This window comes from Aulonocara stuartgranti, assembly GCF_965226115.1.
Source record: "Aulonocara stuartgranti genome assembly, chromosome: 10".
Lineage (NCBI taxonomy): Eukaryota > Metazoa > Chordata > Actinopteri > Cichliformes > Cichlidae > Aulonocara > Aulonocara stuartgranti.
Window position 1 is genome coordinate 17861896 of NC_138946.1, and position 27776 is coordinate 17889671.

At 41.5% G+C, this 27776-nt stretch overlaps 1 protein-coding gene across 1 annotated transcript in view; it reads right to left on the reverse strand.

Annotated features, from left to right (window-relative positions):
- The window catches only part of dchs1b (dachsous cadherin-related 1b), an 87095-nt gene that overhangs the window by 46473 nt on the left and 12846 nt on the right, over nucleotides 1-27776 (reverse strand). Inside the window, exons 2-4 of the mRNA XM_082549471.1 lie at nucleotides 26128-26973; nucleotides 25846-26043; nucleotides 23677-24450 (exon numbers count right to left, since the gene is read on the reverse strand). Of these exons, the coding sequence (XP_082405597.1) occupies nucleotides 23677-24450; nucleotides 25846-26043; nucleotides 26128-26955 (1800 nt within the window). The 5' untranslated portion in view covers nucleotides 26956-26973. The remainder of the gene's footprint in view (nucleotides 1-23676; nucleotides 24451-25845; nucleotides 26044-26127; nucleotides 26974-27776) is intronic.

The window sequence follows — 27776 nt, forward strand, 5'->3', positions numbered from 1 at the left end:
AAACTTTGATTTGATTCTGAAATATAAAGACCAGGTTTAGGGTACGGTCTGTTTCTGTTCCATCAATACAACATCTAAAGTGTACCTCCTTCTGTCAGCTCAGGGAATGCACTGCCTGGAAGAAATGAATCGGTTGTCTTGACATTAGAGTGTAGGAGGGGAAAAAAATCTCCGAAGGAATTCAATTCCAGAAAATTATTTTCAGCATGGCAGAGTTCAGAAAGAGGGGGGATAACCCTGGTACTTGGCTTACCAAAGTTAGAGCTAGGCGTGCTGTGATGTCGGTAAAGTCTGAACAGCACAGACAGACCGTACAGCAAGTGGACATGTAGTATAAACATCTAGGGCCAACGTTTTGATGCATTCTGTCTGGTTTTGGGAAAGTGGTCCTCTAAACAGCACCTTCATACCAGCACATGATCAATAGGCCTGTAAATGTTGTAGCACTGACGCTACAAGGGGCATAAAATATTGAGGCGCAAGAGTGAAACACAATCTCCTGGGATATAGCATGGAGCAGGAGGGGGGTAACCCTAGAGAGCCAGGCAGCATTATAAACTACCCTCAGTTACTCTACACCAGCGTTTGAGGGAGGAGACAAAGACAGAGAACAGAGCCTGAGACTCTATCTCGATGATTTGATTGATCTTTAATTCAGTTTGTGATTATTTTCAGCACTTCATCAATAACACTTGTGACTGTCACAGGCAGTCGCTGGTAAAATGATCTGTCCTCACAAGACAAAATACACATAAACAGACTAAAGGAGATTATGTGTAATTTGTTTACATATAAACCATTACATAGCTCGAACACCGGCTTCCCATTCAACAACCGCTGACATGACAAATTACCTTTAAGCACTCCACTTCCACTCACCCGCATTCTTACAAACACTCTTCCCAACCCTGGCTCCACATGATTTACTTGCATGTATATACACCAAATGAAGTCGAACCCAATACACACTGTATGCACAATACATCTAGAGCATACACTTCAGGTAACTTCAAAATGCGGCCCATTGTGCAGTAGTGGAGCTGAACTCAGGTTACTGCGGGTGTTGAATGACAACTAGGCATGAATGAGCGAAAGTTAGGCCTGAATGCGAGTCCAGCTTTACGACACGAGTAACATGATAGGCTGTATTTACGACAAAGGAAGCTGACCTCTGCTCGGTAGGAAGCTGGGTCGAGGGAGAGGAGGCAATTCAAATATGACTGTTGGAATGAAGGTTCTAGCTTGTTACAGCTTTAATCCAGTGTTTCGTATGTTTATACGACTTTTTTTGGTATGAAATAAGCACAGAAACACTGATACAACAGGCAAGTTTACATTTTTTTTAAATGGTTGAGAAGAGACAAACCCCTTCTGCCGCACATGTTCAACTCCAAATTACACCTTTCCTGATTTACGGACTTTGGAACTGCACTATTAACCCGAATGACCCCGTGAGGATCTCCAGCAAGGACACAGAAAAACATGCTAATGATCACTTTCTCAACGAAAGTGAGACCCTTCAATCAAAGTATCAAAACCTCAAAACCTATTCAACATGAGAATAGTTTACCTTGTTACCTAATTTTAACTATTTTTGCTCTGTTTAGCAATTGACAGGTGTAGCATTTAATTTATCTTCCATTTCGTCCCACTGATGAAAAATAAAAGTCAAAACCTTGTGTCTGTGGCAAATTTCACAGGTGCCAGTGTGTGACGTACTACAAAAGAAGTTTATGCAGGCCATCTAACCCAATCTAACAGTAAATTTTAGCATTATGTGACTAGGGCTGAACGATATATCGCATTTGCGATAATATCGCGACATGATCAAGTGCAATTTTCTAACCACAAAGGCTGCGATTATACTGCGATTATATTATACAATTCATGGGCTGCATCCTCCTGAGGCCGCATTTGTAGACCGATTACGTCACAGCGACGCGCCGAAGGCTGTCCAAATTACTACCATATCCCAGAATTCATAGCGCGGCCCAGCCAAACTCCAGTTTCCAGCAATGGCGGCCGCTACTAAGTTTTAAAATTACTCATACTAATCTTTCTGGGTCACAAAATAAACTTTTAACATATTTTCAGGCGAGAAAGTAGTTGTGTAAACATCAAATATCTGCTCGGTTTATCAAGATATCCCATATTTGCAAAAGTGCTTCGACGTTTTCAGAGGCGTCTGCTACCCACCAGCTCGACAGCTAGCCGGGAGCTCGAGGGTTACTGATGCGGCCGAGAACGGCACAACTCCCGGCACATCATTTTCAGATCACCGCGGAGTTTCGCTGCTCGGGTTAAACGTGATATATAAGTCACTTAGACAACCTAAAAATGTTATTGTTGGGCTTTTTTCAGTGTTTTGTTTGTTCGTGAGTAAATCGGTTTGGCTGAGATTAAAGTTATTAGATTAGATAAAATAAAACTTTATTAATCCCCCGGGTGGGTTCCTCCTTGGTTTTCACACAGCTGACTAAACGTCAAACAGAAAACTTATTAAACAGAAGTATGAGACAGTCGAGAATTTACACCAGTGTCTGGTTATATTTTAGATAGCAAGAAGCAGACGGCCGAGTTTATTAAACTCCACCGAGACAGCGGTGACGCTAATCAGAACTAGACCGTCCAATTTCACGCCTTTAAACTTTAAAGGCGTGTTTGTGTGTGTGTTTATACAATTGCTATTATGTTTGCACTTTATGTGTAATGTTACTGACTGCAGAGATCAGTAAGATGTGTGTATTTTTTATTTATTAGTTTTATTTATTTAATATTATTTTTTAATTGAATGACTGTCTAGTAGTTCACAGATGTTGAAAAACTGAGTGTGGTAAAGCCACTGATTTTTTTTATGTATATTTCTGCAATCTGCACATTGTACTGACTTTCATTTTAATGTTTACACCAGGGTTCCTTGTCAGCACTTTATGCTCAGATGTTTGTAAGCTAAAAATAAACTATTGTGTATGTTCAAATATACTGTTGTGATTGAAGAAGTTAAATAAAAATGTCAGTCATCAATTCATGCATCACCTCATGTCATCATAACAGAGGTCTGTCTTCCAGGAAAGAACAGTTTAAAATTAATGTAATATAGTATTGGCCATACTATATGATGTATTGCTTGTCTTTGTTTAATAATACAGAAGACAAATACCTTAAAAAATAATCGCATATCGCATCGCAATCGCAATATTGGGGCAAAAAATCGCAATTAGATTATTTTCCATAATCGTTCAGCCCTATATGTGACAGGGGTTTTCGCTCAAGGCTTGAGTAGTTTCACTTCCCCTCTACATCTTCTTGGACATTGTGCGAGAGAGATGGAGCTGACAGATGGCTTAAGGTCCCAACTCACCACCTTGCATGAGCAGCAGGTCCCAGGCTCAGCTCTTATCCCCCTCCCCAATCTTTATATCAGCCCCCACTCTTAACCTAATCAGCGAGATGTATAAACCAGACAAGCATATGTGAATATTTACATACGACTTCTACGTCTATCCCTAATGGTAAAAACGGCTAAGAGAAGGAGGCAGAGACAATAAGAGTGAACTTAGTTGTGTAACACAGACAAAGAAACCGAGATAACAAAGCTCTCAATATTCTACCATCCTTTAGCCTAGTCAAAGTCTTCCTTGTGCCTTCTTTTATGCTACCAAGCCACTGCCATTGCAAATTCAAATCAGCAATTAGACTAATTTCCTCACAGCTGACTCACCCTGGAGGAGGTCAGCATTAAACTGTATGCCAGATGGAGAATACAGAGCTACAGTGCTGAGATCATTGTTGATAATTCACTCTTTCCCACCATTCAATATCTGAGGGGCAACACGAGGCGACGAAACATGTGACAGTGTTCATGTGGCTGTGCCAGATGACTTCCAAGTGTGTGTGAGGGGAGAAAATGAAGAAGATGTGACAAAAGTCAGAAATTAGTTTTCAGTTAAAGAAATAAATCGAGCCTCTGATGCGTAGAAAATGATTTTAATTTAAAGTGTGACGAGTGGAATCTGGATGCTATGCATGAAATACCAAACAGAAAAGTGATCATTGCGAAACCAGTGCACTGCAGATAGGCAGAGCCCCTACTTGATATGCTGCCTGTGTTAGGCTACACTTCTGTCCAGGCCCTCCATCACAGAAAAATTAGGCAAGCAACTGCGCTTTACCATGACTAAAACGATTTAGGCAATGAGGTGAGAAGGGAACATAGTGGAGCTGAGGAAAGGAGGCGCCTCGCGTATAGCTGTAAATGATCAGTACTCTGGAGTTAGACTGAGAGGGTGCTGAAGTTTAAAACTGGGAGGGGTGGGTTACATGAGATTCTGACCTTAACCTCAGAGACCCTTAGGGGAAGTACTAGAGAAACCCATTTGTGTACACACATAGACTCAGAGGTTTATTGAATGTATAAACACGGCACATTCTCTGCTCTATATGGTGGGTTAAGTATTGAACTCCTCCATGTGTGTCTGGCTCACTTCACAAGTAGAAAAAGGCAAAGTGAAGAAGAGCAAAAAAAGAGGAAAAAGAACAGAGCCAAAGACACAGGCGGAGAGCTTGGACTATTTGAGAGCTGTCCACAGTAAATCACCGTAATAGTTCTCTTTGAAAATTCCCATAAGAGCAGACCAGCAGAGCGACGCCACCAGCCAATTTAATAGTGCAGATTAAATCTCTATAGCTGGACTATAAAATGACTTTTCTCTGTTTCCATAGGTCTTCTATAGCCTGCATCTCACATTACCTCTGTCCTGACTCTGTGGTCTGCTGACTAACCAAACCTGACTCCTTACTCCCAAACCTGACTCCTGTCTCTCTCAGGTGTCATTAAGCCTAATGCAGTGGTTTCCAAACTGGAGACAAGGCACCATAAGCTAGCTAGAGGGGCCACTAAGGGTCTAAAGTAATATAAAAATGGTCTGGCACTCAGGTGCTGGAAATCATATTAATGATTCAATATGTCTACAAGAATTACTGTTTCAATTATTGCTTCAGTTTACCTGCGGTTATCTATCCACCTGATTCCCAGCTTTCACATTCAAATCCATGTAAAACTGGCCTAAAAAAAAGTTCTTAGGTGAAGTCATCCTGGGAAACTGAATCTATGTCTCCACGATAGAGTCAATGACCAACACAAAACTGGAAAACAAATACAAAAGTATAGTCGCACTTCCTGTAGATAAATGGACTGGTTCTTACACGGTGCTTTACTTTACTTAAGCACTCAAAGCAGTTTTTGACAATATATCTCATGCACACACACATTCATGCAAGCACTTTTTCTATGTCTAAGTGCTTTCTACCTAACATTTATACACAATCACACTCGGGGTTCATTATCTTGCCTAGGGATACTTTAGCATGCAGACTGGAGCTGCCAGGGATCAAACCACCAACCTTCCAATTAGTAGATGACGTGCTTTACCTCCTGAACCACAGCTACCTCTCACCCAGCAAAAATGAGTTCAGGTTGTGCACAAATAATCAATAGATGTAAAAGTGTAATTTGAATATTAAAAATCAACCAGTTACCTTGTGCACGCAGAAGGAGCTGAACTTATTTTAGGGCAATAAGCTCTTTAAAGTAGAGCTTTCAGGAGAAGGCTTGAACTGAGAAAATATACAATTTAATCTTTGGCTAATATATTTAAAGCTGTTAACCAAACAGCCAGGATGCTGAATTATCTATTTCAGATAATAAATGCTGTGGATTCCTTCACATATTTCTTTTCACTGCAAAATAACCTTGTTCTTCTAATATGAATATGAATTTGTGTGGCAGTTGTGGTTACGCCCCACAAATGGAACTGCCAGCTGTAATTCTGTCGCAGATGTTAAGAAGTAAATGTGCCTTTGTCTCTCACGCCTGAGAAACCTACAATATCTGACATATCCATCCTGTTCTGCCCAGCTGAGCCCAACCCACTGCTGAGTGTAGCACACAGGCAGAACCCAACATCTCTTCTTCTGTGGTTTCCAAAAAGGAGAAGCGAGCGACTGATGGCTTAACCAGAGAGTGTGTTTACATCTCTGATTCAGGACTGTGATACCTACAGTAGTCTTCCATTGTTCCACCCAACAGTGGAATCCAGACGAGTCTGCCTTGGGCTGGGGACGAACCAGAAGCATGAGCTGTGGAATTTCAGTGTCATACTTACTGTAAGTCACTTCATAAGTTTGCAGTCAGACATGAAATAAGTGTGTGTTTTGTTTTACGTCCATACACTCCAGCCAAGGTGATCTCTGAATGAGCGTGATTATACAAGCCTCTACATTTGTGAGACTGTGTGCTTATGTGTTTCTGTATATGTGTAAATGTGTGTGTACAAGTCAGCAGTGACCAGCTTGGGGAGAGGGTGCACAGTGAGAGCGCACATACAAAATGAGTGAATGACTGATTTATTAGGTGTATAATTGCCACAGCTCTCCTCTATCTTGGCTGTAGATTTCTGCGCGATGTCCAATGTGTGTGTGTGTGTGTGTGTGTGTGTGTGTGTGTGTGTGTGTGTGTGTGTGTGTGTGTGTGTATCGGAGTGGGCAATGTGCAGCAGAGTTGAATTAATGGAACACTCACCACGCTAACTCCATGCAGACCACCAGCATGGTGTTAACCTCATATAATGAGACGGAAAGGCCATGAAATTGTGTGTATAGCTGAATATGAGCCTGTTTGCTCCTCCACCTGCATGCTTGCCCGTTTATTCGGCATCTTCTTTTACTTTTATTTTTAACTCCTCATGCAGAGGCATAATTTTATCTGTAACACTGGTGACTCAGTGGATCTCATTTAGGATTTCAGCCAAATGGTCTCTGGTGTATGTCATGCCCCAGTGATGTTAAGTCAAAAGAGTGAGAGGGAGAGACGAAAAGCTCACATGCATGCACTCTCAGATGCCCAAAAAGCTGTGCCAGACGAAGTCTTATTCATCAAATTTGACCTTGTGAAAATGAAGACTTGAGTGGAGTTCTCTAAATCACAGAGATGAAATGGCAGAGGGAAGAAGGAGCCAAATCACTTTATTACACAGTGCACAGGCTGGTTTGTATTCAAGCCATGCCTGAAACCAAAACAGATGATGTAAAAAAAAAAAAGAAAGAAAGAAAGAAAGAAGGTGGTTAGGAAAAATGTTCCTCCAAAAATAGGAGGACCTGTTTTGCTTTTGGAATAAATATAGATCTAACCAAGGGATACAGATTTCTCACTGACAAATTCTTTGCCAGATAATATGATTATTTGTCTATTTAAACCCAAAATGTCTCCTTAAAGCCCTGCAAAATACTCCCAGTAGGCCCTACCTATGCCTTCATTCAGAAGTACTGAATGAGCCACTGATTGGATTTCAAGCCAAGGTTCAAGTCCTCGCTCTTTTGAATGTTAAACCACTAAAAGAAGCCTCTGAATTCTAAGCTTTAATTATGTGTCTTCAGGGCTGTGCAGCAGGGGGACATTAATTAAGCTAAATGATCCTTCCTCTACAAAACACTTTGCAGCATTCACGATGGAACAAGGAGCAGAATTGCTCCTGCAGCGTGAAATATAGGTGTGCTTTGTATGGAGCTGTGGGCAGCTCCATGGGGTTCACATCCACTCCACTGTGAAAGAGAAGCAGCTGCAAGAAAGGCCAAGCTAATTTGTAAAATGGTGGATGTGTGACTGGTCTGAGGACGGGAAATGAAAAAACACTACGAAACAATCAGCCACAAAAAAAAAGGGATAACAGAAAGAGTCCACTCTATCCCATGTTTCAGTTTCCGTTTTCAAAGCCTATCCCTCCTTGCTCCGCCTTCATATTTCTCAGACACGGCTGGGATGGATGAAGCTCTTTAGTGGCACTCTGGGATTAGGCACACACATATAAACACATACAGACACGCATATGCATGCATGTCCTAAAATGTTCGCAAGTGCTACACATGCTCACACACACGCACGGGAAAGATACTGGAGGCAGCTTGTGAGGTGATTGTTACCAGATGAGGCGGGTTGTCCATCCACCCTCGCTCAGAGATAGACAAAAGATTACGCTGACTTTTCCTCATCCCCGCCTGATTGTGCGTCCGTGTGCGCATGTGGATGTACAGATGTGTGTGTGAGACAGAAAAGGGGAATTTTCAAGCGCCTTCAAGTTGTTTTTTTAGGGGGAAGGGGCCTTGTATCTTAATGAATGAATGCTAAACCCCCCTTTTTCCAATGGATGAGCTGGCAGCTGGCATATGTATGTCCCATTCAAATAGAGTGACATGTTTAATTTGACAATTAAGAAAACAATGGAATCCATTTAGACACACAGTTGGAACACAGTTGGAGGCTGTGTATACTTCGTGTGTGTGCCTGTGTGTGTCCCTCATCAGTTCTTTACAGAATTGAAAAAGACAGAAGGGGAAGTATTGTGGATGCAGTAGCCTAAAAAGCTGCAGTAAACCTGGACTGTCAGTTTAGATAAGCAAGAAAAGAAAAGAATCCATGAGTAAAAGCAGGCAAGACCAAAAAGCACATTTATTTTTCTAATTCTAACCACTGGGTCTGAGCTGCTGCTGCTCTACCAGTCAATGGGGTGCATGCATGGACTATTTATTGTTGTGGAAAGCAAAGTACTCATTACCTCAGTTTACCTCAAAGCAGCAGCAGACCACAGCGATTTAAAGGTGATGTAAATAACGCCAGCGCGTGCTGTTTCTTTACAGCTGGCTGAGAATCATTAACCTCACATTATGTCACACTTCAGGTGCTGAGAAAGCAAGCTGGGGTTTTACTCATAGACACACGTAGTCTGCCCAGCAAGTGTGCGGTGAAATTATGTTACCCATAATCGCACACAAAACACAGGAAAAGTCCTACGTAAGTAGTTTCCTACAAGCTAAATAAAAAAGACTTCGCTATTTCTGAAACGGCTCGAGTTAACTGTGAAGATTTAAGTACGTGTTTTTGCATATTCCAGGATATGAGGAACCACTAACTCATCTGAAGTGACCCCCCCATTTTGGCTCGACACCGCTTATCAGAAGATACAGACGGGTACCCCCCCATGCCTAATTCCTTCTGTCTCACCCTCTTTCTCCCCTTCCTCTACCACCTCCTCTCTTTTTCTTCCCTGTGGTCCTGAGAGTCCTGTTACCATGGTTACGGCTGAACGATGGCTCCAACCCTTTGAAAGCCACACACACATGCACACTTGCACATGCTATCTGTATGAAGTAATGGCAACCATCCTTCACGTGGCTGAGTGTTCGTACGAAGTCCGTCTGCCTGCTCCTCTCTGTGCCCAGTTACAATAACATGACCCCCTCTCCCCTTGACAGAGATGAAAAATATCACTGGGCAGAAGATTCATGTACATGCACAAGAGAGCCTATGCTACAGTCATTCTCAGCTAGTTGTTAAAATTTGCAAAGACAAAGTCCTCTGCAGCTATTATCCTCTAATGATAACATCTAGTGCATCCTTGTGCCATTTTGGGATACCACTCTCAGTTCAGAAGTGCAGTGGAAAAGATAATAAAGTGAGTGACAGTCGACTTGAACATGAACAAGACTGAGATTGAAATATTTGTCTTCTTTCACTTTCCCTGCATGGCTCCCCTATCCACTACCCGTCTGCTCCACATCCAATCCTCCACTGCACTGCTCTGCTTCTTGATAAATATGTGCTTAAACGTGTCTGCAAGGAAGGTAGACCACAGACAAATAGCCTCCTTCAAGGGTACTGAGACAGATAGAGGTGAAAGCATGCATACAAACACGCACGCACACACACAGATACGAGCAATGGTGATGAATCGCTTTGGCCCCACCTCCCCTGTCCTCTTTCTACTTCTCTCATTGTCATGGTAACCATCAGCACCTCTACTGCATCCTGCATTCATGCTTTCACACCAGCCATCCTTTTCATCAGATTTTTTTTTCCTTATCCTCACTCCTTGTCTGAAATCTGCTGAGTTGCGTTCCTTTCAAAGCCTTTTATTTCTTTACTATGAATCATCCACCTTTTCATTAGGTGTTCACACAAAAACAGTACATGTGTTGTATATTTCATATAATACTATAATAATGTTCCACAAAGACCTTTTGTGAAGCTTTTCTTGTATGCTTGGACCAACTAGAGTTGTGCAGTGAAAGTGCTCCTTAGGAAACTGGATTTTTTTTTTTTAACTTAATGGCTTTGCCATTGTACCTCTCAGCCATGCTCACACTACATCTGTCTTATGTAGCATCAATCAGCATCAAAGGCAGCTGAGCTGAAATTGTGATGTGACCTATTATGTCAGTTACTCCCTAATTTGCTTCATGATGATTCAATTCAAGGCCCACATTGGGTTCTACAATGACGTATAACCAACCCTCATTGTCAGAGAGGGAAAACAGCTCCATTTTGATATAGGGTGTCTATATCGTGACACACCAGGCCTCCCTCCAAACTTGTCATATATGAGCATTTGTAAAGGAACTTGGCCTTCACATCAAAATGAACTGAGTAAGAATCACTTTTTAGTGTGCTGGGTTAATGCTGTCAAGGGGCACATTTTTATCAAAATCACAAATCTTTTCCAAAACCAACAACAAGCAGCTGTGAGTGCCTGAAGCTAAAGAGCTAGATAAAGGGAAAAGGGAAAAGCAAGTGAACCAGTGCCACCCTTTCAACCTCCAAATGCAAATTTACTCTTTAAAAAAGGACCTTTGACATTTGCTGCCGCATCCAAACAAGGGAAACCAATAAAAAGGTGAAAAGGACAATTAAAAGGCTACAAAGGCTGAAATTTTGAATCTTCTCTTTTAATTTAGATTATTATTCAGCTTCAAGATTTTACACTCACTAATCCAAATGCGTTAACTCCCTTATGTGCACATTAGACACAAATAAAATTATCATATTGTAAGATAAGGTGCCAAATTTTGCATTTTATCAGCAGGCTTCACTGAAATGTTTATATTGTGTTATGTGTTATCGCCAAAATAAACATCACCTGCACTGCACTTCCTGTGATCTTGGACTCTTGATCTGTATGACTTGAAAGAGCTGTTCTTTAGATAAGAAACAAAGCCTTGAGAGAAGAAAATATCCTTTCAATGGATTCGCATTAGCCCTTGTATCCGGTATTAGAGGCGCAGATCTGGCACTCTGAGGTCCTTGCAATCAAGCAGCTCCTCTGTAATCGTCCCCTGGAGCAGGGCACAAAATACTCTTTACAGCCTGCCAGCGGTGTGGATGTTTACCAGAATGCACATGACTGCAGGGAAGCGTGTATGCATGGGTATACATAAAAGTGTGTGAGTCTGTATGTAGTTTGTGTATGTGAACACCACTTGACAGCATCAGAAATCACTTCCAGCTTTCTAAATTGATATTCCCCTACAGAGAGCTGGACGCCGGCCAAGAGACCAGCGTCCCTGACTGCTGGGGACAGAGAAAGAGACTGCATCACCAACAGGAACGCTCTCCCTCTTTTACCAGTCTAGACTGGAAATAGTTTTTTATAATCATATACAAATACAACTGCAGACTTTCTCTATTTTCACGCCTTGTATGTTCTACAAACCACGTGATTTAAAATATCTGGCTCGCCTGCAGACCATGATTCAGTCCTTGCATTCATTTGCTCTGAATGATGTTTAAAAAGGGCTTTAAAATCTATTTCTTTGCATTTTTTTTTCAAAAGAGATGTACACTATTTCTGACATCTGGCTCTTTCATGGCTACAAACCAAAGCCATTTTTCTTCCTTTCTGTGTGAAAATGAATGAGTGGGATATCGGATTGAATAAAGCTATATCTCATTTCATCTTCCAACCATCCAACTGTTCCTGCCTGCCACAACAGTCCCGCTCTGCTGAGCCGTGATGTGAAAACATTACGCTGCGCTGAGTGACAGCAGCTAAGACACCAGATGTCGACATCTAAAGTCGGCCGGTGCGACTCCTTGTTACTTTTCCTTTTGTCAGTTCCTTTGATCATGAAACAGAAATTTCTTTAGCATATTGTGTAAAAATTCTAACTTTTCTGTCATTTAATTGTTTATCCATTACTTAATTACCCTGGCGTAGTAACGGGTGGGAGTGTTCAAAGTCTTTATGCACTCCTTCACATTTTCCAAAGCAGTCTGGTGTGCCAGAGTCTGTCAGGCCGAATTTGACCCCCAGGCCTAATGTTTGACATCCCTGGTTTACAGTAATACACACCTCATCTACCAGTTTTTTTAGATAGTACAGTTTGGCTTGAAAACATCATCCAGAGGCACTTTTACTGCTAAATTCCATATGACGGACATGTTATTTGAAAAAAGGGGGTGTTTTTTTCCAAGAACCTCCTAAACTGTACAACACATACCAGGGTGTGTTAGGCCAGAGTAAATCTAATCCAAAACCACAAAACTGTATTTTGTCTACATGCAGCAGAAATGTTGGTTATTGTAAATTGACATTAAATCTAACACATCCTTGCTTTAAAAGTGAAATCACTTACAGCAGCGAGACAAAACCTGGGCCAAAGCAGAGGATTTACCTAAGCTCAGCCAGCACCTATCGCCTAAGCCAAACGCCTGTAAATGTACTCGAGGTTAAAACATCACACACCGACTACTGTTTCTTGTCAAAAAGATTCATCTCGGAGTCCTTACGCGATTCCAACACTAACACCTTATGCATCATCTAACTTCTGTCGTGGACTTTGTAATTGCTAGACTTTTAATAAATTGCAACATGGGAATACTGACAGGCAAAGTGACAGGAGAGATGAAGGAACAATAGACCACCCCGAAGCAGCTAAAATGTGGGTTGAATTTTGAAATGCAGCCTGCAGAAGAAGATGTTTAAAGTTTTTAGACAAAGCGTGTCTCAACGAATCCTTCACATGACTTGGTTTCTATCACACAGCTGTTCCATCTGGTTGTTGACGGCCCAAAAACACTTCTGTTGTGTTTTGAGAGATTTTGTTTTTTTCTACTTCCAGTCTTTTCTTTTTTCTATTTCTTTTGTGTTTGATTTCACTTCTGTTGTACTTTTTTCTATTTGCTGTTGCTGTCTTTAGTTTGCAGTTCGTTAGTTTGCACCGTAGTTATGCTGTACAATAAACCCATACATATGGCACAGTGAGTTTATATCTGCACGTATGTTTTATATTTGTTAAAAGTATGTAATAACTAAGTAACAAAGTTCAAAGAGGAAGCTTAGTGTACATATATATACTTATCAGTCCCAACTAATCACAAATAGCTAGGAGAAACATCCCAAACAAGAGCTCAGAAGTCTTGTGGGGGTTAAAGATATTTTGTAAATGTTGATATTTGAAGCTTTTTTTTTTAATACTCCATCGAGGGCTTATTCACAACAACACTGATTTGGTCTAAAACTATAAGACCACCATCCATGAGGGATACATTTAGAGAGGGGACATTAAAGTCTGCCATAAGCACACTGTTGCCTTTGAAACAGTTTAATTCATGCCTCAGTACTTTTTTCATTTAAAAGGAAAAACGATAGGGAACATTATTCCTCATCTTAAGGCTGCGATTTGAATTGAGGTTCTGCTTGTCCTACATTGACAGGTTCACAGAGTGCACTAGGCTGCAGTGCAGAAAAACATCACCAACTCTGAACTCTGAAGATGGGACGTCTTCTGCTGATGGAGGAAAATTAATCATCAAACTCCATAAATCAAATTTCCTCGTGTTTACTGATTTTCTCTTCCAACCTTTCTGATCATTCCTCATTGAACCATTAGTCGTCATCACTCTTTCACTCATTCCTGTCCATTCACGCTCGCAATTGAAGATTTGCACAGTTAATCCAAACAGATCACAGCAGTTGCCCATACAAACAGTAAAGCTATTTCCACTCGTGTAGTGCTTCCAGCCCTGTCTGACAGACCGCAGCCAGCAACCACAAACACTATGCATGTTCACATGTACAGAGGCTGACAGTGGAAATAACTCTTCCACTCACTGTGGTTTCTATCCTTAGAGCCCATGCTTTATGGTTTCATCATATGCTCCTTTTCTTTTTTCTTTTTTTTTTGCACATGCATTTTTCACTTAAAAAATAATTATTAGCTCTTTATCTAATTACAGCTATACAAAAGCAGCACAGAGTATGTGCATATAAAGTACCTCATTTCTGTATAGTTCAGGAACACCAGACAGGAGTTGAAAAAGAGGAAGAAAAAGCCAGTAACGGAGGTTAGTGTGGGCAGGTGAGAAATAGTAAAAGATCTCCTGTAAAAGATTCCACTATAGGGGAGTGGAAACTTTTTCCCACTCTTTTTGATGCCGCTCAAACCTTTAATAGTCATCTCATGGTGAGAGCCATCCTTATAAAAACTGAAATCGGATGAAAAGACGATATAAGGTGCATGCATGACAGACGTGATGTGGACCATGCTGGATATAAAACCCATTTTACTGATGAGTGAGATTTCCGTGCTATCACATAGACTAAGCAAAACCAGCCACGTTGTGTAATGTTGGTTTTTCAAAGCACTATATCTGGAATACTAATATTCCCCCTCTCTGCTACTCTGAGCATCTCTCCATATTTGAGCTCCTGAGGTGAGAAGGAAGTAGAAGAGGACAACAAATATCTACATATGTACACTATAACATATACGCAGACAACAAACTGCCCAACTAATGCGAAAAAGACAACAAGGCAAACTGGATTACACAAATTAAATCATCCATATATGACACAAACAAAGCCCTCAGAGAGAAAAATCATGGTCACACCCAACTGGGACTTCAATCTAAAATCTATCCCTCTGTAAAGCCGACAGAAACTGATATACTGGGAAACAAGCACTCATACTGCCCTTCTCCCCTAACTTATTGACCACCTGCTGTTCCAAACTGCAGAACCCCCTCCCAAAGCAAATATGACATAAAGATACACAGGAAGCATGCTAATTTACACCAACTCTACTCAGTGTGTCATGAAATTAGATTAGTGTGACCTAATGAACCTGCTGCTCACGTGCGTTTGTGCCCTTTTCTGTCACTTTGTATATGTGTGTGGCTGGGTTTTTTCCCTTTCCCTCTCAAACTCCACTGTCGGGTAGAGAAAAGGCAGATTCAACCAATAACAGATGTGACAGCAACAAAATGGATGCTCAGAGACAAAGTATGGACAAAAAATATTGCACAAAGGAAACACAAAGCACGAGCTGCCCAGGAGAACTGGAATAAGGAGATAGTCCTAAGAGAGATAAAGAAATCGTGCATCTGAGTGTGAGTGTGGCTGCAGTTTTCTCTGTGTTCTGTATGGAGGATCCAGTGCCTGCAGATGTTTGATATCGGCCTGTTCACCAGACGACGGGAGCTATCTCGACTGTTTTCTTGCTAAAGCTGAATGCCTCTACCTTGTCTGTTTCAGACTGCTGATAGAAACCCTCTGCACTAAAGATAAGCTTCACATTTTACCATTGTGTCATGTATACCCCTTCATCCATTGCAGAGACGATAAAATGGTATATGTTCAAGAACCCCTCTGTCATTTGAAAGACGAGTCAAGTATTGTTGAAATATTTGAAACATTGGAAAACATCATAACAACCAGCTGACAGTGTGAGAGAAGCTGCCCTTTCTCACACGTAGCACACAGCAATCGATAGTCTGCTTTAATCTCGTTCTCGTTTCCCTGGAAAATACCCTTGCTGATTTAGGCCGAGACCAAGATAGAGCATGCAGGAGACAGTACACATGACATCCACTCACTAACTGTGAAGTCACCAGAGATATACCTGAGCTGTTCTCACATGAGCAAAACTGGACTTCAGACTGAACTTAGACTGAGAAGCTGACAGGTTAAAGACTGTTTTAACTCCCAGATGGCTAATTCAGGAATTCACATTCTTGCATGCTCCTCTTTCGGGTAACCTCTAGAACAGTTCATGGCAGCAAGATGTGCGTGTTTGTGTGAAAACACCTTTTGGTTAGATCCAGTGTATCCACGCCAGAAAAGAAAAGTGAAAGGAAGTAGTCACTACCAGATGAGATGAATGCAAGAAAGAGAAAGCAGTCAGATTGGAGAGAGACAGAAAAAAGGGGTGAAAGAAGAAAAGCCCTCACTGCCATATGGTACAGAGCATTGGGCTTAATGAGGCGTGAGGCCATCCCCTCCACAGAGGCACTGGCCAGTGAGATCACACATGAATGAATACTCTGATAGGTTTACAACACAGCATATGCCAACAACTTGTGATATGGAATCAAACTAATGCTTGCATAAAAACAAAAAGAGAGAGAAAAATGAAAGCGTTCTGATAAGATTTCAACATTTTCAATCTGATTACAACCGAAAATATTCTAGCAGAAAGAGATACTGTCGAGATCAGAGGAAAATCTGAGGCTCTGAAGCTGTGCCACCATCAAATAGAGAACCACTTTAAATGGGCAGGGTTTACATTGTTAGGTTATATAGTGCAAGTCTTGTTATATGCATCACTTCCACTTCCTCTATATAACAGCAAGAGTGTTTTATATAAACAGCTCCTGAAGTTCTTAGGAGGCTTAGGGTTGTCCATATCAAATCCCAGGAGCAGCATATATGCACTGTGAGGCCTCTCACCTGTAAATGCAAGAGGAGGAAGAAGAAGAACAGCACTTATCCATGTATAGGACCAAATTTATGATGGACTTAAAAATGCTGCCTGCTCAGTTAACTGAAAATAGGGCCTTAAAAAACCCTCACAGCTCACAGATTTGCTTCTGCATGTAGTCCAATGCATCTATGCATTGAAAAGGTTAAATTGGACCATATCCCATCAAAGCTCAGCTCCACTTCCTGACATCCAAATCACACCCTGCTGGAACTGCTGGAGACATTTCCTTCATTACCACAGCACTACCAACTTGCACACATATCTTGAAATCTCCTTTTGGACACAATGTGGTCAGGATTCATTAAAAATGCCTCACCGAGTTGCTGAAAGGTATATAAAATACACAGATGCTTTCAACAGCAGCATCCTGCTTAGTTACATTTCCTTTATACATCTGAATCAGAAATATCACTAATGCCGGGTAAAAGGAAAGAATATCGTTTTGGGTAATATAATAATAAACTTTATTTATAAAGCACACTTAAAAACCAAGGGTATGCCAAGGTGCTTAACAAGTAAGATAGAGAATAGGAGGAGGATAATAAAAATAGAAATAGGACCAAAGCAAGTACTAAATACGCAAGCAGATAACTGTCACTGATACGAAGCAACAGGTACAGAGCAAACAAGAATTTAAATGAGCATAAAAGTGCATGATATAAAATCATAAAAGACATATTAACTAGAGGGAAAGGCAAGATTGAATAAGTGGGTTTTTAATCGTGATTTGAACAGTGCAATGGAATCAGATGCGCGGAGGTCGAGAGGAAGGGCATTCCACAGTACCGGGGCAGCCAGAGCAAACGCACGGTCACCCCGGGACTTCAGTCGAGATCTGGGTTGGGTCAGAAGTAGTTGAGTGGCAGATCTGAGTGTTCTAGCAGGAGTATGTGGTTTGAGAAGTTCACTAAGATAACTTGGCGCTAATTTATTAATAGTTTTGAAAGTAAGGAGTAATATTTTAAATTGAATACGGTACTTTATGGGCAGCCAATGCAGGCTAGCTAGGACAGGAGTAATATGGCAAAATTTCCTGGTACCAGTCAAAAGGCGGGCTGCTGCATTTTGGACAGTTTGCAATCTAAGAAGAAGAGAAGAGGGAAGACCATAGTACAAGGAGTTACAATAATCCAACCTGGAGGTCACAAAAGCGTGAATAAGCCGCTCCAGGTCCTCATGCGGAACATAATGCCTAGCCTTAGAGATAAGGTGCAGTTGGTGGAAGCTAGATCTCACTACAGCAGACACTTGCTTATGCTTAATATAATAAAATCACATAGAATCACATTAGATCTACTCTCCATTCGAGAAACAGTCGCTACAAAAAACGTCTGCAGAAATAACACCAGCTAAATAAAACCAGAACTCTTGGATTATGACACAATTTGACACAAATCTTGCCTCTGTACACCACCACAGTGTATTTTAAACTAAACAATCAAAGTGTGATTTAAATTTTTTTGGCAAAAAACAGCATCTAAGAGTGTCAGAACCATAATCAGCTCTTTTAACTCACCCAGAGGCTCTAAGGGGACACAACAGTACTACACAATAAATTCATTTATAACATGATCACCATTCTAGTTTGACATATTGTTTAATTATTATGCTATTACAGCTAAGGTTGGTGTTCAGGTCATTAGATTTGTATGCATGTGGTCAAAAACCAGCGTCCTGGCAATATGAAAGCTTGACCCAGTGATACCACTGTATGAAAATTCAAAACATCAAATCACAAACTGATCCAACAAAGAATATGATTGAGTAGCATCAAATTTCAAATGACATCTATTCCATGTTTTTTCATAGAAATAAATTCTCATTTTTGGGCTATAAAGCAAGCAACACCCACAGTCGTAGGGCTGATCTTTTAAATCACAACAACTAGATGCTTTACATTTTAATTTAAAGACAACCCCAACAATCAGATGGCCCCCTATGAGCAAGCACTGATGACTGATTAGGGATGAGGGGAAGGAGAGGGGACAAAAGACACACTGTGGCAGTAATCAATCTAATATATTCTGCAAAAAGGTGTCCAACAAAAGAAACCCTTGGGGGTAGCATATAACATTTATAAAACCAGAGAACCTCCCCTGAGTTCAGACCTTAGAAAGTTATTACTACAATAATTTTAAGAAGTAAAGCCCACCTCTTTATGCCAACAGTTTACAGGCACAAGTCGAAAACCAAAATGGATTTTCTTCATGGTATCTGAGCCTCCAGTAGCAAACAGGTGACGAATTCCGAGTGAGTGTTGATGGATGTTATGAGAATAGTTCACATAGCAGACACACCATCCTGATCCCTCGTCACACACATCCTGTCAACAACGCCGGCAGCTGAGAGACGTGTGACTCGGAGAGAGAGAGGCCAAAAGAGGCAGAAATACTGTACCAGACAAAAAGCATATGAGAAGAGGGGCCAGCTGTTAACAGCATGAAACGATTCACCAACTTTTCAGTCTCGCTCGCGTCTTTGTGCAAAACCCTGCATTTGTTGTCGACTATCACCTGTTAAATGCAAATTGTGGCATGTGATGACAGCGAGCGCTGAAAACTCTTCTCTTTTTCCATTCAGCTATTGATCCAAGTAAATTCATCACACTGACAGATTAATCAAAACGCCCAAGTCACGGGCGAGAGTTTCAACAGGCGCGGGCCTTATTAAAGACCAGCTACTGCTGTGCAAGAGCAAGAGTGAGGGAAGACGTCAAGCGGACAATAAATTTCATCTTCCTCACACTTTTTCAAGCTAAATAAAAAACTATAGTGTGTTTTGAGACTGGGCTGGAAAAGGGGAATGGGCTCCAAGTGGAAGCTGTGGTTTGTTCTGGCTCTGGTTTCCATGGGGGTTAGATTCAGCGCAACACCAGCAGGAGACTGGGAGACTGGTTTGGTGTTACAGGAAGCTTATGCTGAATACCTTCCTGCCTTCAGTGAGTCACAATGTATCTCTGGAGCTATTGCTATTGGTTTATCAAATGTGATTAGTCTCAGTGTGGATGTGTGTAAGCGTTCCTTATAGAGGCTGAATAGAATTTAGCTGTGGGATCTCTGACTTTGGACTTCACAACAAAAGGGCTGATTGCTCTGACAGATAGACACACTGTGTTTGCTTAAGTGGTTTTCTGGTAGGTTCAGAAAGACTAACTCCACCTGTTAAAAGAAACCTCCCCCACCTATATGTTTTTCACTTAGTTTCGGTTACCTTCAAAGGCATGCCCATATGTGCTTGTGTGAGTTGCTGTGACAGCACAGAAAAAAGACTCCTGCCAGCTGATGGATTTGAACTCAAGAACTTCTTGGTCTCAGGTGATGGTGCAACTACCGCACAACTATGCCTCAAACAATGACCCAAACTTCTCAAGCGTGATAGGGCAATATTAAACGACAGTCACAGAGTCATATGGTGGCAACATTCAAATTACATTTTTAACAGTTTGGGGTACTGGATCCACCTGACTGACCTGAGACATCTAAAATTTATTCGGGAAAGCCTTAAGGAGTTGGTGTTACATTATTTTGTAAACTAAGTTTTCATCACAGGGCGTTACCCTACCAGCGTGTTAAATTTCGATGCTTTGTCATGAAGCACGCAATTGCTGTAATTCAAAGATATATTGTCCAGTCTGCACAAAACTTAACAGGTTTGATGAGAGTCGTGCGTCAAACACATAGTAGTAAGAAACTTTTAGAGCGCCTCAAAGTGGAAACAGGAAATGTTTTATATTGTACTGTACTGTATGCACCTCAAAGTGGTCTGAATGAACTTCAGAATATTTTGGTGTCTAAGCCTAACAAAAAGTGTCCACTTAGGAGTGACAGCGTTTTGGATTAGTGAGACTGTCATAAAATCATCATGTTCTCAGTTGCCTGAAGCCAGCAGCTCTAATTTTATAACTCGAGTTTACTAAGCAGATTTGTGTATTTGGGCTGTGGTACTAGAGCGCTTCACTGCTTTTGTAGAGCAATGCCAACAAGCCATTTCCCATCTCTTCATATAGTACATTTCCCAGAAGAGCACATCTGTGTCTGTCTGGATGAGTGTTTTTCAACAGCCCTGACCAGGAAACCACATGCTGAACATCACAGGGGAGATCACCTGCTGAAAATGAGGTCACATACACATACACAGACATACTGGATGACATACGGACATGCGCATACTCGTATATACACGCACAAAAAAAACTTGTGCTTTCCGCTTTGTTGTTTTGTTTTTAACTATCGAAGCTAATTTATCTTTTTGTTTTGAAATCATCATTTCACTTTTATTTAATTTGGACTTGATTTGCTTTATTCTTTAATCAAAGCAAAGCATCAATTCGCTGATGTCAGTTGAGGCTGTTTTGGAGCTACGACCAGAGTGTGCGTGCTACTGCTTGTGAGATTAACAGTGCCTTTCCAGCAGTCAGGTTATGCTGGAACTCAGCATGTCATTGGATTTGACAGAGGCTCTGCAAGGAACAACCCACACAGATGGGAAAAATGCTTTAACTCTGAAAAACACAAATTTTAAACGAGTAAGAAATCTGAAAGTAATCATATGCACTCAGTAGAAGTAGCAGTCATTCAGAAAGAATGATGACATGAGATCAGATGATTTCAGCGACCTTCACATGCAAATTTTTAGTTTTTAAGGACTAACTTTGCTTGCTTTTCACCACCAGTTACAATCTCCAATGTTCTCATGACCTTTACCTTCTCAGGTTGTGAACCCGATTCCGGCGAATGTGTATGCTACACACTCGCACACACACAAACACACACAGCCACTTTTTAACCTCACCAGCCTGGGAAATACTTTAAGGAAGCGGAAGAAAAGGAAAGCGAGGAAACTGAGAAATAAATAACCCCTTTGTGTCGTGGCCATATAAACAGTGCAGCACATTACAGATTACTAGAGTGGCCAAACTGATAAGAAGCTTCCTACACACTGCATGTACTATATGTGTGTATGTGTAGGTGAAGAGTGAGCGAAAGCAAAATCAACCTATGGAGAAAGATGTAACGAGACAGAAACAAGGGAAAAACTGGGAGAAAACAAATGACAATGAAAATAAAGATATGACAAAACAAAAAGCAAATTGTGGGACTCAGGAAAGACTGGAAGAAAAGCAGCATATAGAACGTTCTTCATACATGTCTCCTGATAACACATTTCCTTGTTTAGATATTAAACATTAGTTGATTTCCCCCCATTTTTAAGTGTCCGAAATCCAAACTTAGCCAGCCAGGCCAGCGTAGTAATTCCAAACTCCAAACAGTGATTGCTAAATATTGTAAATATTTGTACAATTCTGCCATTGTCTTGACTGTGCGGACCGTGACAAATCTCACAAACGGCTAATCTGTGCCAAATAACACCGCAAGAAAATATGTAAACTGAATCCAAGCAGGCCAGCTGACCCAAATCTCGACTTTCCCACTAGCTGACAGTGTAAAAAAAAATGATGCTAGTAAATCACAATAATTAAATGATCAGTTCAAAACAAATCTGGAACAGGATTCATTAAGCTATGATGTCAGGTCTCAGATTATTTCGTGCGCTTGTGTGTCCATGTTGCACTGGCCAAGAAAAAAGTTAACACCAGCTGCCATTATACTGAAAAACTGCAGCTCTTGTGGGGAGACTCTCGCCTGGAGTTTCTCGGCACAGATGAAGCAAGCATTGAGGAACGTGCCGGAATGACTAAATTCAATCTCTCTGGCACACTGGAAAACTACCCGTGATGTCTGGCATGGGATTAGCCTGCACCTAGTGCCAGAATAACTGCCGGCTAGGATTAGAAAGAAAAAAATCAGTAACAGTTGATTACAACTGTTGCAACAACTGGAATGAGGGTCTAGAGGGTTCATTTAGTTGGTTAAGGGATGTAATAATGCAAAAGGGCAAGCTAACTGAGGACAAAGTACAGGGTTCAGACAAAATCACCGCCTGGATCTGACTGTGAAAACATTTAAAGGTTCCATCTGTGCATTTCTTGTTCTTTCTACATATCAATCCCTCTCTCCTCTGCTGTTTTACTTCATTTACATCTTATAGTCCTCATTACATTTCGTCACGTCTCATGTCTTCCCAAAGGAGCCAGCCCATATGCCAGCTTTTCCAATGCATGGTAAGTGAACCTACAAGAACATGAAACTCTACTAGTCTTTCTGGTTTTAATACGGCACCAGAGCCTTTTATTAGAATCTCAGTGGTGTTTTAGGCCCAGCAGTGAGCTATCTTAAAATTTTTGAAAAAGGGGTGGGGTGGGGGGGGTTCTGCCTCATGTCAAAGCGTTTAAAACTGGCTTGTAAAATCTGCTGGTCTGATCTGTGCACGATGCCATGTTAAGACCTTTCTGGAAGACAATCTAGCGCTCCTTTTTAATCAGGCGAGGTCCGCCTCATATATGAAAGCTGCTGAAATCGTGACGAAAACAAGACAGTTAAGCCGAAGCGAGGTACTGCACCGATACCAAGGGCTCACCCCACATTTCTGGCTAAGTTACCATGGCAATCCTACGAGGTGAGAGAGAGGACACACCAGAAGAGAGTAAATCTCCTCAAAGGAGCTTCAGGAATTCAGGTAAAGACTCCCTCCCTGCTTTTCTTTTTCTTCTTTCTGTTAGATATAGTTTCCCTTTAAATGAGATCATTGAATATCCCAGACTTTATGAATCACATCACAATGTGTCAGTGCTTCCAAGTGCCCCATCCATTGTGAAGCAGGACTTTGAGACTGCTTTTCACTTCAGACGTGACTTTGATTTCCAGACCACTTTATATTGATGTATAAATCAGGCCTTTGCCAGGGGAGTAATCATAGTGGGTTTTACGGGGAGTGTGTTTGTGGAAAGAGAGAGGGAATAAAGAGATGAGAGGACTGGGAAGACAGTGAATACTAGGTTTTGGCTGCGTAAGTAGGACAATAGTTTTGTGTTCAACACACTGCAAGATAGAGCTCTCAAAGAATTAAAAATGTCAGTTCCTCTACAAAATGAAGACAAGTAGAGAGAAAAATAGATAAAAGATTTATAAGTTAGAAGGAGAAGCAAAAGGCTGAAGAGAAAACTTTCTCTGTCAGGGTTTCTCCTACCTCTAAGAAGCAAGTCCCCGCTGGGGTGTTTTCCTTGATGGAGGTATTGTAGAAGTTGCTGGAGAACACCGGCGTGTTGTCATTAACATCCTGCAGCACAATGTCCACTTTCGCTGTCGATGACAGCGGCGGGCGTCCGCTATCCATCGCAACCACAGTCACACTAGGCGCTGGCTCTGATTCAAAATCCAGAGCAGTTGCTGTGGTAATGATCCCAGTAACTGGATCGATCGAAAACCAATCAGAGTGAGAGTTTTTGCCCTTTAGCAGGCTATATCGCACATCCCCATTGGGGCCCTGGTCCTTGTCCCTGGCAGTAACCTGAAGAACAAAGGATCCAGGATACACAACCTCAGGAATGGTTTGTCTGTACGCCTGCTGGTCAAACAGAGGGGGGTTGTCATTGACATCAGTCACCTGGATGGTGAAAGAGGACTCTGCTCTGAGCGGGGGTGTGCCAGAATCTGTGGCCATCACCCTCAGGTCATACGAATCCCGCTCTTCTCTGTCCAAGACCTGGTCAACATATATAAGGTAAATGATACTGTCCTTGGTTGTAAGAGCAAACTTCCCATCACCACCCTCAAGAGACACATTGACGTTGGCGTACTCTCCATAATCTGGGTCGGTGACAGATATCCGAGCTACATATTGGCCAGGCTGGGCTCCTTCTGAGATTCTTGGAGAACCATCCTCACTGAGGAAGATGATGGTCATAGTAGGCTGATTATCATTGTAGTCACGGACATGAATAGTCACAAATGCATTGGTCACCTGTGAAAACAAGTTATAGGATTTAGATAATTCTTCTACTGGGAATTCATCAGCGCAGCACAAGTTCTTCACATTCATTATATTAGTTTGTACTGTTGGTATGCTTAAATCGACTATTTAAGACTAATTTAGGCTAAACATGTTAGTGGTCAGGAAAACAAGCTCCAGCAACACTTCATCATGTCACCACGTGTTGACACTGATGAAGGCTACAGACTGAAATGTGTTGGTCAAGCAATAAAGTTGTTCTTCATACTAGAGGTGCTACTAGGCCTACAGTCACTCTTCTAAACCAAAGTGATGGAAAAACAAATTAGCTTTGACCTGATGTGTCATGGTCCTGGGTCTTTTGACCCAGTGTTTTAAGTTTGAGTTTATTTTGTTCATTAGGTTATGTAAGTTCATTTGGTTATTAGACTCCTTGTGTTTTCTTCCCCTGTATTTAAGCTTCCCCTCACCCTTCGTGTTTCATGCTGCGTGTCTTATGTTATCAAGTTTGTATTATTATGCCTAAGTGTTTCTAGTTCTTATTATTTCCCCCTCCGTTTCCGACCATGTTAAATCTCCCCTGCTCTTCATGCGTTTCATGTCTGTGTCTTACGTTGTCAAGTTCTGGTTGTCGTGTCTACGTCTGCATGTTTCCTGTTTTATTTTGAAAAGGGGTCTTGTGTTCTGTGCTCATGCGGTTAGTTTTACTCTTGCCTGTGCATCATTATGTTTATCCTAGTCAGCTGTTTCCCCTAATCACCTCCTGTGTATTTAAGTCCTCTGTTTTCAGTGTGTGATTGTCAGGTCGTCTGTTGTCCACGCCATGTTTCCTATGCCATGCTTCCAAGTTTCTTGTCTAGGTTTTTCTTATTGTTTGTTTAGATTTCCCAGTTTAGGTTTGTGTTAATTTTGCTTCAGTTTGCCTTGCCCTTTGTTTGTACCTTTTCTACCAGCCATATTAAACGGCTCGCCTTTGTTAACATTTCAAGTTCTGTTCCCTGTTCCTTGGAGTCTGCGTTTTGGGTCCTTTTCTCAATTCATACAGTCTGCCCTCGCCAGACTGTGACATGATGATGGTGATAGAGGAAACTCAGGGGATCACAAATCCTGAAACAGACTAGATAGCAATGCCATACAATATTTGTCTTAAAAAAGGTGAAACCAACCACAATGTGTCACTAACATTCATCGTCTGGGAACCACAAAATTGAATGGAACCAGCGAGGAATCCATGTCTAGATAATAATGAATTTGGACCATCAGTATCAATCAATAGGATTCGTGCTCTTTGCGGCTCATTAGCAATTTCTATCTAATATAAGTATATAATACGATATGCTACAACCTATTAAACACACTGCACGGCTTTGTTAATGCACTATAATGAAGGGGCCACAATGCAGTTACCTCAGGGTGGCTGGCATTATCCCTGGCCTGGACCACCAGTTCATGAACCCTCTTAAGCTCATAGTCCAGGGGTTTATTCAGAGTGATGACCCCAGACTTTACATCAATGACAAAGTAGCATTCAGGGTCACTCTGACGTCGGTTGATTTCATAAAGCACCAACCCATTATCACCTTCATCCTCATCTGTGGCAAACACCTGCACAGACAGCAAAAACAAAATCCTGATGAATGTGGAGTCAAAAACATTATTTTAGAACCAAATTAGAGCACAAAAACTAACCTGAAGGATACTGCTTCCCTGCGGGAGACTTTCAGAGATAATAGAGTGGTATCTGCTTTGATTGAAGACTGGCGCGTGGTCATTTATGTCAGTCACAGTCACCTCCAGGGTCATAGATCCCATCTTCCTAGGTGAGCCCCCGTCAAAAGCCTCTATTACCAGGGTGTACGATGAGCGTTTTTCCCTGTCAAGCAGTCCATTGACTACCAGGTCTAGATATAGCACCTTGTTAGCACCTCTCTTGGTCTCAAGTTTGAATGTCTGGCCTACATTGCCCTCACGAATAGCATAGCCTTGGGTGGTCAGCTGGTCCTTGTCTGCATCGGTCGCTGGCTCCAGAGAAAACCTTGTGCCCACAGCTGTGTGCTCAGGGATCTTAAGAACAGCACTCTTTTTTGGGAACACAGGTGCGTGGTCATTGATGTCGTTGACAGTGATTGACACTTCAATAGTGACCCCGGTCATTGTAACAGCAATGAAGCTATAGTGGTCCCTCTGTTCACGATCCAGACGGCGTGCAGTGGTAATGATGCCTGTGGTCTCGTCAATATTGAGGTCATTGCTGACACCTGTGCTTTCGTGGTCCGAGATGAAATAAAGACTTGCAGTTTCACCAGGCGGTAACCCAGCACTGATGTCCCCAACAATGGTCCCTGCCGGTTGCTCTTCATCCAGCTGGAGTTCTAGTGCACCGAGAACAGTTGTTGTCTGGACCAGAACAAGGATGACACAGAAATAAAAATAGACCTTCTGATGCCAAAGACGTGAGCGCACACAGGGTTCACTGACCCAAAACCTCCCTCTTGACCCTTTACTTGTTATCGGCATGGCTGGGTTCTAAAACTCCTGGAAGAAAAGAAGAGAGGGAAGACAATATTAGCCACAAAAATATGACTTTTTAAAAGTGCAGGTATATTTTATGAAACCTGAATTGAGCAAGTGTACAGCGCTTTTCATTCGCTATTGAAAATTCCCTCTTGAAAATTCGCTGTTTTGCATGAAACAAAAAGAGAATGTTCATCTCTTTTTTATTTTCACTGAGTATGTATCTTAAATCCCCGCATGACAAGGTGCTAACACATTTATAGTGGTATAGAACAGATATTAAAGACACTGCCTGATGAATTTCAGCTTTTTCCCCATAAAATAGATATATATAACATTTTAGACAGAAGTTTCCAGCTGGATCTGGAAGCACTGAAAGAGCATGACAATGGACGTCTGAGTCTGTCCAGGATCCACAGTGGGTGGACCAAACTGAGGACAGTCATAACTTATAATTATCCACAGGATAACAACTTTTATCCACTCTGTGACAATATCTTAAAGTGGGCAGAACATAACACACTGGGAATTAAGATCTGTTTGTCAAATATTTTATAGATAACACAGATCAGAACAGCAAATGCTTACAATAACGCAGAAAGCCTGGGAAAGTATGCCTATAGCTTAGCCTCTTAGCCTCTCTGGTTCCCCAAACTTTAAATCATGCACGCTTCCATAAAGTATCCTCCTCATGCTAATGCCAAATCAATGGAAGTAATGATGAACAACTGTCCACAAACCCCTGCAGAGTCACACGCTTCTTGCTAGCAACTGTTTATGCTTAGCCTCTTGTGCCAGAAAGCGGTATGGTGACATGTCGACAG